Consider the following 11,551-nt stretch of genomic DNA (forward strand, 5'->3'; position numbering starts at 1 on the left):
GATGCGGGACTCGATCCCAGGACTCTGAGATCACGACCTGAGCCGAAGGCAGCGGCTTAACCCACTGAGCCACCCAGGCGCCCCCTTTAGAAAATTTTTGAGATTTCATTTATTTATTTGAGAGAGAGAGTGTGTGCACACAAGCAGGGGGAGGGGCAAAGGGAGAGGAAGAAGCAGACTTCCTGCTGAGTAGGGAGCCCACTGTGAGGCTCAGTCCCAAGATGCTGGGAACATGACCTAAGCCTAAGGCAGATCCTTAACCGACTGAGCCACCCAGGCACCCCCCTGCTTTAGTATGTTTAATTTCCAAGAGATTCTTATTTGCTTTCTAAATGTTCTTTTTAAATATACCTTTCTGTTCATTTTTCATGGATACAGCCAGTTCTCTTACCTCTCAACTATCTGTGATAGTTTTCTTTAAAAAAGTTATTTTCTTCTCAGTATCTAAATCCTATGCATTGTGGGTTTTTTATTCTTGTTTTCTGTTTGTAAGAGGCTTTCCTCAGATGCTTGGGAATTCTTGGCTGGCTGCTCATGATCAGGCGGGAAGAAAATAAGTCTATGCATGGCATTTGTTGGTTTAGCATCACTGTAAGTTGGAACCTGGGGGCCCATTTGTCTGGGTACTTCCGGGACTGTCAATGTCTTTCAGATTTCTTCTTGGACTAGTCAGATTCCCCAGGGTCCCTCAGTCACTTGTGTGGAGGGTAAGGGTCTAGCTTTGGGTTTCTGGGAGCTTAGTGGGGGAGAACACCCCGCATTCAGTATTCACCTGTTTTGGCAAAGTACCCACATTCAGCTCTGTCCCTGGCCCATCCAACCCTTTCCAGAGCTAAACCCCAGATATTTGCCAGAATGAAGGAGGGGCATCACTTAGTGGCTAGAGACAGGGTTCTAAAGATCTGCTCTTCAGAGATACCTTCAAACAGTCCTCTTTATTTTAATCTTCTTTCACCCTTAGCTCTACAAGCGGCGAGAGCTGCCGGTCCCCAAGCTTTTGAGAAGGCTCTTGTATGGAGGACGGTGGCTCAGCTCTCCACACTGTCCAGAAGAATTTGGTTGTCCGGGGCGCCTGGGTGGCTCAGTGGGTTAAAACTTTCGCCTTCAGCTCAGGTCAAGATCCCAGAGTCCTGGGATCGAGCCCCGCATTGGGCTCTCTGCTCAGCGGGGAGCCTGCTTCCCTTCCTCTCTCTCTGCCTGCCTCTCTGCCTACTTGTGATCTCTGTCTGTCAAATAAATAAATAAAATCTTTAAAAAATAATAATAATTTGGCAGTCTGGAGTCAGCTAAGTCAGGTAATACTGGTCTTCCGGCTTTTCAGCTCGAAAGGGTTCTTTCCTTTCCTGTTCTCCCCGTCCTTGTGGATTAAGGTCTTTAGAAGGTCCCCCTCCTGCGGATTTATGGGCTTCCGCAGGTAGGACAGAGTAAAAGCTGGCACCTTGTACCCCCTCTCCCCTCCGTAATATGTGTGGCATTCCTCAGGCACCCCTGACTGCCATAAAACGATAACTAGTTAACTTGCAGGGATCGCAATCCTGCGGAACAGGAATCTCCCTTGCCCTACAGATGTCCTAGAGACCTAAACAGGGAGGTTACCTGATCAATAGCACAAATTTCCAGAGGCAAATAACTCTCAGTTCCTGAAGCCCTAATGTCCCCCTCCCCACCATTAACTGGAGGAGACTGAGGTAGAAGGGAATGTGAATGACAGCAGGATCATAACACCGCACCAAGGATCTCCCAACTATCTTGAGGTTAATGCCTGACCTAAAGACGACATGGATCAAGCCAGATGGGCAAGGACTGCGCCCCCCCCCCCCCCCCTTGTAGGCCCTCCTTAACATGGGAAAACTCTGTTGAAACCTCCCATCCCTTCACCACCTCCCGCCAACCGCGAGGTATATAACCTGCCGACCCTCACAACCCGGGGCAGCAGCTCTTCCTGCCCACGGGTCCTGTCCCCGTGCTTTAATAAACCACCATTTTGCACCAAAGATGTCTCAAGAATTCTTTCTTGGTCACCGGCTCCGGACCTCAGCCCACCGAACCTCACTAGGTTCTAGAGCTTCACCCGTTATGTGTGTGCTGGGGCGTGGGGGTGTCTGTCGGTCTCCCGTCTCCCCGGCCCGCAGGCGGGCTGGCAGGAAACGAGAGAGGAGCAGAGGGCAGGTGGGGGTCGGAGGGGTGAGGCGCGAGGTCGGAGTCGCCCCCAGGACCCGCCTCCCGCCCTGCACCCAAGCCCCGAACCGGCTCCGATCCCGCTTCCGTCTCTAACCACCTGCGCCTCACGTCTCGGAGCCTTCGAGCAGGGCTGGAGGAGGGCGGCCCCCGCCACCGCGCTGCGGGGAGGCATCAAAGCAGCTGCCGTCTGAGAAACGTCCGGGGGGCGGACTCGAACCGGCGGCGTCCGCGGGCCCGCGCGGCTGGCAGGGGAGACGGGGGCAGAGCTGCCGGCCGGCGGACGGCACGGCGCCGCTGAGAAACCAGACGAGAAGCACCGCGGGAGCGTCTCACAGCCGCGCACAGGCGAGGTGGAAAGAGCGAGACACCGCGTTCGCTGCTCGTTCAGGACCGGCGGGAGGACGGCGGGGCGGCGCGGGCTTGGCTGGCTCCTGCGCGGGTTTCCCTGCGCGCCCGGGGCCGGAACTCGTCCGCGCGGAACCTTTCTTGCCGCCCCCGGGAGCCGCGGCCCGCCCGGCGGGAAATGCGTCAGGGACCGCGCCGCGCCGCCGCCCCCCCGGCCTCCGTCGCCGCGGGAACGCGCGGCGGCCCCGGCCTCGCCATGAGCCTGCGGGTGGCGCGGGCCGCGTGGGCCCGGGGCTGGGGCGCGGGCTGCCGCCGCGGCGCCGCGGCCTTCCCGCCGCCCCCGCCGCGCGCCGTGGACGTGGCGGAGCTGCTGCGAGACGCCACGGCCGCGGAGGAAGAGCCGCGGGAGGCGGCGGCGCGGCGGCCGCCGGGCCAGTGCTCGGTGCTGCTCTTCCCGGGCCAGGGCAGCCAGCTGGTGGGCATGGGCCGGGGGCTGCTCCGCTACCCGCGCGTCCGCGAGCTCTACGCCGCCGCCCGCAGCGTGCTGGGCTACGACCTGCTGGAGCTGAGCCTGCGCGGGCCGCAGGAGGCCCTGGACCGCACGGCGCACTGCCAGCCCGCCGTCTTCGTGGCCTCGCTGGCCGCCGTGGAGAAGCTGCATCACCTGCAGCCCGCGGTGAGGCCCGCCGCCCGCCGCGCCCGGGGAGGACGCGCTGGGCCCCGGCTCCCGCGTGGGACGCAGTGGGCGGGGGCTTGTCCGGGTCCCGGCGAGGAGGGAGCGGGGGGCGCGGCGCTGGGGGGCGCGTAGGGGAGGGGGCTGGGGACTAAAGCGTGCTGTGAACCCCTGGGCGTGTTAAGTGCGGTGTCGCAGGGCGGAAAACAGCAGGGAAAGCGGCTGAGGAGTCTGGGCTGGATTGCGATTTTATTCTACGTATTTTTTAAAAGTTACTATTATTAGTAGTATTATTACTCCTATTCTCTAAATCCACCCTGGGGCCCAAACTCACGACCCCCAGATCAAGAGTCACATGTCCCACCTACAGAGCCTCGGCTGCGATTTTAAAATTTTTATTTATTTTGTGTGTGTGTTTCTTTTTATTTTTTTTAATTTGAATTCAATTAATTAATATGTAATGTTTTATCCGTTTCCGAGGTAGAGTTCAGTGATTCCGCAGGTGCATATAACACCCCCTGCTCGTTCCATCAGTGCCCTCCTTATGCCCCTGAACGGTATTTAAAAATTTTTTTTAAGATTTTATTTGTTTATTTGACAGAGTTCACAAGTAGGCAGAGAGGCAGACAGAGAGAGCGAGAGGGAAGCAGGCTCCCTGCTGCTCGGAGAGCCGGCCGGGGCTCCATCCCAGGACCCTGAGATCATGACCTGAGCGGAAAGCAGAGGCTTTAACCCACTGAGCCACCCAGGTGCCCCGCCCCTGAACGATTTTAAATGATCCTCAGTCATTTGTTACTAAATGATTTTAGACGGGTGAACTCCAACCTTGAGTGAACTCCAACCTTGAGTGAGGGCCCATTAAGAGGATGGTGTGAGTATGTCACTGCACTTGAAGGTGCGAATTGGTGGCTGTTATCATTTGATAATAGCAGAACAGTAAACGTGAAGCTTCTGCTGTGAACCCTGCACTCCATTCTCACAACTACCGCGTCGGGAAACAGTTACTTTGTGGGTGAGGCAAGGAGACTCGGAGACGTAAGGGAATTAGTGAAGTGGTGGGCATTCATGGAGCCCTTACCCTCCGCCCGGTCTGTGCTTAAGCGCTTGAGAGACCTTCTTTTGGTGTCATACCAGGAGCCCTGTGAGGTAGGTCCTGCCCTTTCCCCATCCCGCAGATGGGACAGCCGAGGCTCAAAGTCAGGGAACTCTCCCAAGCTAAGAATCAAATTCAAGAGACTGGGTCACTCTCTCCTCTGTGTAGTTCCCTCCGGCTCCCTGGGCCTGAGAGGCATCTCCAGGGCAGAGACGGATCCAGAGCCCTGCGTTGGAGACACGGCTCCACCAGAATCAGGCAGCAGGCTTTAACTTGCCAGCAAAGTTCCTCGTCAGTAAAAGGGCTGGTTCAGGGCTTATCAAGGCCTCTTCTTTTTGTGTCCTCTTCTAGCCAGAGCACCAGGCTGGTGGCTCCCCACTCCTGCCTCCTTGAGCCTCTGAACAGCCTGCCGGCTTGCAGTGCAGAGCCCTGGACTGAACCCCTTGCCCCTACCCCTAGACCTTGGCCTCATGCCCTGCATCTGTCACTACAGGTGATTGAGAACTGTGTTGCTGCTGCTGGATTCAGTGTGGGAGAATTTGCAGCCCTAGTGTTTGCTGGAGCCATGGAATTTTCTGAAGGTACACAGGAATGGTTTGGTTTTGTGCCGGGGTGTTTTCTTGCTGGGTTCGCTGGGGACCAAGGACACTGCCAAAAATAATTCTGGAGCCACTCGGGTGATGGAGAAGGGAACACATGGGCGAGAATGACGTTGGGAAGACCAAACTTCACCTTTGAATCTCTTTTAAGCCTGAAGGGTTCGCCAGGGATTTTCTTTTCGTAGTCTCCTGAACTCTGCTTGCTTGACTGTCCCCCACCCTGTCCTGGGTGCTCTCAGTCCACTCCCACAGCACCAGTGCCTGTCACTTGACAGATGGCCAGCAGATAGTCCTGGAGTGAAAAAGTAAATGAATGTTTGATCATGAGCATACTAGTTTCACTTAAGATTTTTGCTCATAGTGAACCAGTTAAACTGTTTTGCTTATAGTTAAATGCGAGCAAAGGATGTGAACAGACCTTTCTCCGAAGAAGATATACAGAAACGGCCAATAGGCATGCGAAGAGATATTCAGCATCACTAATCCCTTAGGGATGTGCAGATCAAAACCACACCTTATACCCACTAGGGTGGCTTCGATTAAAAAATATATAATAAGAATAATAATAAGTGTTGGCAAGAATGTGAACAAATTGGACCCTCAGGGACACCTGGGTGGCTCCATCGGTTAAGCCTCTGCCTTCAGCTCAGGTCATGATCCCAGAGTTCTGGGATCGAGTCCCGCATCAGGCTCCTTCCTCAGCGGAGAGGCTGCTTCTCTCTTTCACTCTCCCTTTGTGTTCTCCCCCACCCCAAATAAATAAATAAAAATCTTACAAAGGAAAGAAAGCAGGACCCGCAGACGTGGCTAGAGAGAGTGTAAAATGGTGCAGCCACTGTGGAAACCAGTTTGACGGTTCAAGCCGTTGCACACAGAACTACCGAACGGCCCAGTGGTTCTGCAGAATATGCCTAAGAAATAAAAACATACGTCCTCACAGAGAAACCTGTGCACAAACATTCCCACCAGTATTCGAAATAGCTCCAAGATGGAAACAGCCCAGATGCCCCTCATCAGAAAAAATCGTGCTCGGTCCGTGCAGTGAGTGTCCTTCAGCCGTAACAGGGATAAAGGGCTGATGCGCGCCACTACCCAGCTGAGCCTTCAAAGCCTGCTCGATGAGAGAGGCGGCCCCTTGTGTGTGAAATGTCCTGAATGTGCAAATCCAGAGACAGCAGCTAGAGGTGCCAGGGCTGGAGGGCAGAGGAGAGGAGAGATGGGGAGTGATATCGGGGTGTTTTACGGAAGGATGGAAAGCTTTGAAACTAGAGCCAGCTGGTGGTTTACCAGTGAACTACACATTTGAAACATTGTATTTGATGTATTTATTTTACTTCAGTGTTTTATTTTTTTTTTACTTCCGTGTTTTTAAAATAACAGCATTATAGCATGGTTAAGGAAATGCTAAAAAATGCTGCATATGCACATCTCCGAATAAAACTGTTTTATACACACATAGTTTTCTGCGCACATAAATGCAGAGCTAGAGCCTGTGTATGTCCTGTGTTTTCTCACTTGACATTTTGCAGTTGTTAATGCCTGCACGGGAGGACTTCCGCGTGCCCTCTCCACTTTCCTGTGGGTTCTCGGCTACTTCCTACCTCAGGCTGTCATTGTATTTGCTCTGCAGTTTGCTCCCTGTCTGTGTAAGGGGCCAAGAGTCCAGTACAAATGTATGTAGGTGCTGAGGGAAGGCAGATGTGTTAAGAGGGGAGCAGGCTGTGCCCTCAGAGCCTCTCTGTGGTCCCAGGAAACTCTGGACTAGTCCCTTAACCTCTCCTTGGCCCCGTCATCCCCCCCCCCAGGGAGCAGACCCAGGACCAGGAGGACAGATGTCCAGTAGTCACAGGCCTTCTTACATCATGATCGTGGGAGCTGCCTGCCCCGGGCACAGACCTCTCACCTTGCACGCGCCAGCGGCTCTGCATTGCTCTTCCGTTGCCCTTGGCAGTGGCAGCTTCTGCAGCTCCAAGTGGGGGCAGTAAAGCCTGATGTATGGGACTGCTGTGGTATTGAAACTTTCATTCCCAGTTTTTGCAACAATCCAGGCAGATTAGATAGTATCATCCTCGTTCTGCTAACTGAAAATTTGACCGGAAAGGTCATGACTTGTCCAAAACACTGTATGTGGCTTAGAGTCTTCTCCTGTGCACCCCGCTCCCCGCACCAGGCTTTCTCACCAGCAGCCTGTCGACATTTTGGACCAGATACTAACTTGGTGGTAGAGCCCTGCATTGTAGGATGTGGGGCAGCATCCCTGACTTCCCCCAGATGTCTGTAGCAAACGTACCTGCCCCCTCCATGCGCACACACACTCGGCTGTTGTGACAATCACAAGGGCCCCCAGACCTTGCCTTGAGGCAAAATCACACCTGGCTAAGGACCCCCATCCCACAGCAAGCCAGCTTTAAGGCTGCAAACTCCGTGTTTTCATGTGTATAGTGCCAAAGGACGGCACCTGCCTCTCAGGATGGTGGTGCTGTCTCGGCAAAGTAGATAGAGAGAGGAAGAACCATGGCCCTGGGGACTGCTGGTAACTACCGGGTCCGCATCTCCAGCACGCTGTGTGAACTCGTGCCTTGTCTCAGATCTGGGCTTTCCCCCACCTTCCTCACATGCCCTGATTTTTTCCAAATGCACTTCTTTCTGCATAGGTTTGTATGCAGTGAAAGTCCGAGCTGAGGCCATGCAGGAAGCCTCGGAAGCTGTCCCCAGTGGGATGTTGTCTGTCCTCGGCCAGCCTCAGTCCAAGTTCAACGTTGCGTGTTTGGAAGCCCGGGAGCACTGCAAGACATTGGGCATAGAGAGCCCCGTGTGCGAGGTGGCCAACTACCTCTTTCCTGATTGCCGGGTGATATCAGGACATCTGGAGGTTGGTGCTGATGGGAACAGCCTTCCTAGGCCCCAGTCCACAGAGAATGTTGGAACTGTCCCACCCACACCAGGAAGCCCGTGGTGGTGTGATGGGTGCTCTGCCAAGGTGTGGTCTGTGCGAAGTACTTGAGGGCAAGGGCGGGGGCGAGCCCTGCAGAGGGAGTCGAGGCTGGGCTGCCATCCCCACTGCACCGTGCGTAGACCAGGACCTTGAGCAAGTCACCCAGGCCTCCTAGAAGGTAAAGGGGTTGGACCAGATGATCCCCAGGGCCTTCCTGGGGTAAATTCTGGGGTTCTCACAACCTCTGGTTGCTCCCTTAGCAAAAGGAGGAGCCATGCCTGCTAGGTTACTCCGCCCCACTGTGCCTTGTCTTAGGGGTCTGCATTTATCCAAGTTCAAGTTCTTTTTCTTTCCTTCTGTCCTTCCTTCCATTCACGCTTCCCTAGACATTTCTCAAGCAGCTCCTCTGTAACAAGCATTGAGGGGACATGGACCGAGAAGCCAGGAACTTGTGTGTTTGGGGCACAGTGGGGGTCGGGCTGGCTGCCAGGAGGCCTCAGGAGGTGACACTGGGAATGGTGTGTGGATGGTGTGTTTGCTGGAAGGGGGTGTCCCCAGCAGGGAGGCCAGGACTGGCCGATGGCAAAGGGCAGCTGGGGCCTGGCCCCGGGATGCTGAGTGAGTCCATGCTGGATCCTGCACAAGGAGCTACAGCTGCAAGGCGCGTGTCTACACCACTCGAGTCCCGTAGGCGTCCTGGTGCTCCCCAGGAGGGAGTTCCACGCGTGTGTTACACACGAGGAAGCTGAGGCAGAGCGAGAGGCTAGTGCTTAGAGATGGTGGCGGCAGAACAGAGCTCCAGTCAGTCTCATTCTAGAACCTTCCTTGTCCATTCGACTGCACTCCGTCTCCCATCCCATGAGGCCTTGCCCGTCTGCCCGGTGTCTGTGTGAATCTCCTCTAACCAGCGAGTCTCTCTTGTGACAGTCCCGAGAGGAGAGGAAGATGGGCGACAATGGCCCCACGCTGCTTGTGGAGCTCACTGCTCGTTCCCATTAATGGCCTTGGAAACCCCAGAAGTGGGTGGGGAGGGGCCCCAAACCAGGGCTGGCATCTCGTGCAGCCCTCGCACAGCTGGGTGCGCGGGTGGACGACCCCTCGGTCCCGGTGCCAAAGCAAAGAGCTCAGGTGAGGGCAGGGCTTCCCTGAGCAGGAAGTTCCCTTTGCAACCCCCGGATGATGGGACAAAAAACCCTTGGCCTCTGCTTCCTGGGCCCTGAGGCTGTGGCCTTGGCCTTGACTCTTGTGGGCCCCGCCTAGGATGTGGGCTGGATGAGTCCAGAGGCCTTAAATGTGGAAGGCGCTTGGAGATGCTGAAATGATGCGTTGGCCTCCTGCAGGGCGGGGCCCACAGAGATGGGTGAGCAAGTGCCATCCAGCCGGACGCCCGAGCCCTTCCTGCCCTCTGGGGGCACATGCAGCCATCCCATCACGTGGTTTTTTCCAGTGGACCTGGATGGGCTCAGCATACAAGACAATTGCTAACCGTCACGTAGCACTTGGGCACCAGAGTTTACCTTGATAACCTGTGAGATAACTAGGGTGCTCCCCTTTTTCTAGATGAGGGAACTGAGGCAAGGAGAGGCGGCACAATCACCCAAGGTCAGGCAGCTCCTGGGACCTTGACACCTTCAGTCTTCCCGGGAACAGCGGGCCCAGCCCCAGCATCGCTGCGGATGGTGACAGGCCAGAGACAGGGCCAGAGAGACGGCGACAGACAGATCAGCCACAGGATGCCCTTCGGCAGGAAGGGCCATCTGGGTGGCAGGCCCCACGCCATGTCCTGGAGGCCTAGGGTCTCTTAAGAATCTCTAATATTTTAAAAATATTTGTGAATTATGTTGTTTGCAAACAGGGCCAAGTTTGGGCCTCTTAGCCTGGGAGGCCCCGTCTGAGCTGAGACACCCTTCAAGGCAAGGCTTTTGGCTTCCAGGGGACAGAGCTCCTTTCTTCTCTAGAGTAAGCTCAGATGGTGGGCTTCTGATCGAAAGACACGAGGCTTGGAGTCTCCAGAATTTTCATCTCGAGGGTTACGGCGTAGTAAGAAAACGGGCTTGTTAGAAACTGTGAAGGGTAGCGGGCTTACAATGGAAAACTCCCACTAGACAGTGTGTCCTCACGTGGTCACACTCCACCCCTCCCGTCCCGTCGCTTCCCAGCAACCGCGCGAAGCCGCTGAGATCGTGCTCATTTTGTGGATGACAGACGGCGAGAGGCTGAGTGGGAGTGGGGAGCTGGGGGGGACACGCTCCCCAGCCTCGGCTTTTCAGTCCCATCAGGGCTGCCTGCCCGGGTGGGCTGTGTGAACAGTCACGGCCCCAGAGGAGGACTTCTGGGCCACCGTGTACATGACTGGTTTGTACTGGAACAAAGAGGGAATGGAGGCCGTCCTCGCAGCTGTCTGCGGGGTGAAGCATGCGGAGGTGCCCATAGCATCTTCTGTCCGCAGAACTGGGGCCGGGGGAGGCCGCCTCGCCATGCGTTTCCTCCCCTAAGATGTCCTTGGCTGAAACCCTTTCTTTTCCTTTTAGGCGCTGCAGTTCCTGCGGGAGAATTCCTCCAAGTATCACTTCAGGCGCACCAAGATGCTGCCCGTTAGCGGGGGCTTCCATACCCGCCTCATGGAGCCGGCCTTGGAGCCCCTCGAACAAGTTCTAAAGTCGATCGGTGTCAGGAAGCCTCTGGTGTCCGTCCACTCAAATGTCGACGGGAACAGATACATGCAGCCCAGACACATCCAGAAGCTGCTGGTGCGGCAGGTGGTCTCCCCGGTGAAGTGGGAGCAGACGATGCACGCCATTTACGAGAGGAAGAGGGGCACGGAGTTCCCCCAGACTTTCGAGGTGGGGCCTGGGAAGCAGCTGGGAGCCATCCTGAAGAGCTGCAACCTGCAGGCCTGGAAGTCATACCGGCACGTGGAGGTGCTGGAGGATGACGGGGCCTAGGCCGGGCCCTCTAGCCCCGCGGTGGGAGCTCCTGGGGCCTGGGGTGGCAGGGGCGCAGCTTAGGAGGGAGAAGGGGACCCAGTCAGCGCTGCAGCGGGCCTGGACCTGCCCCGTCTGTCCCTAGGCCTCCTCGTCCAAGTGACTGGGAGGCACTGTTTGCAAAGTGCTTTGAAGGCCACATAAAAGCCCAAAAGCGAGGGACGCCTGGGTGGCTCAGTTGGTTGGACGACTGCCTTCGGCTCAGGTCATGATCCTGGAGTCCCGGGATCGAGTCCCGCATCGGACTCCCAGCTCCATGGGGAGTCTGCTTCTCTCTCTGACCTTCTCCTCATTCATGCTCTCTCTCACTGTCTCTCTCTCAAGTAAATAAATAAAATCTTTAAAAAAAAAAAAAAAAAAAAAAGCCCAAAAGCGAGTATTTCTTGACCTGCCGTGGTCCGCTTCTTCCCCTGAGATATGTTTCAGGGCTGGGGGGAAGCTGCAGCAGGGCCAGAAGTGTCCCGGGGACCCTGGAGGCAGATCTCACACCTCTGGGCTCCTTTGTAAAATAGGCTGAGACCACCTGGCCGGCAGGTGTGCTCAGGAGGCTGGGAAGGCTCAGCCTGTGGCCTGTCGCGCCCTACCCCATCACGAGGGGGCCATCAGCATACTGGCGTGGCCACTAGGCAGGCCAGTGCCAGAGGGGCCCCCACTGCCCCATGAGCCCGTGCGTCCCCACAGCCGGCTTCTGAGCCCTTTCGTCACTGAAAGCAAAGGGCTTCCAGACGTAGCTGGCCTTGG

General features: G+C 56.0%; 1 protein-coding gene across 1 annotated transcript; it reads left to right on the plus strand.

The window, feature by feature from the left end:
* The first annotated feature begins 2,782 nt into the window (after positions 1–2,782).
* MCAT (malonyl-CoA-acyl carrier protein transacylase) lies at positions 2,783–11,145 on the plus strand. The gene is made up of 4 exons (XM_059401840.1): positions 2,783–3,202; positions 4,786–4,873; positions 7,546–7,763; positions 10,358–11,145. The coding sequence occupies exons 1-4, from the start codon at positions 2,783–2,785 to the stop codon at positions 10,769–10,771; spliced, it is 1,140 nt and encodes a 379-aa protein (XP_059257823.1). The 3' UTR covers positions 10,772–11,145.
* Positions 11,146–11,551: the final 406 nt, after the last annotated feature.

This window comes from Mustela nigripes, chromosome 6, assembly GCF_022355385.1.
Source record: "Mustela nigripes isolate SB6536 chromosome 6, MUSNIG.SB6536, whole genome shotgun sequence".
NCBI lineage: Eukaryota > Metazoa > Chordata > Mammalia > Carnivora > Mustelidae > Mustela > Mustela nigripes.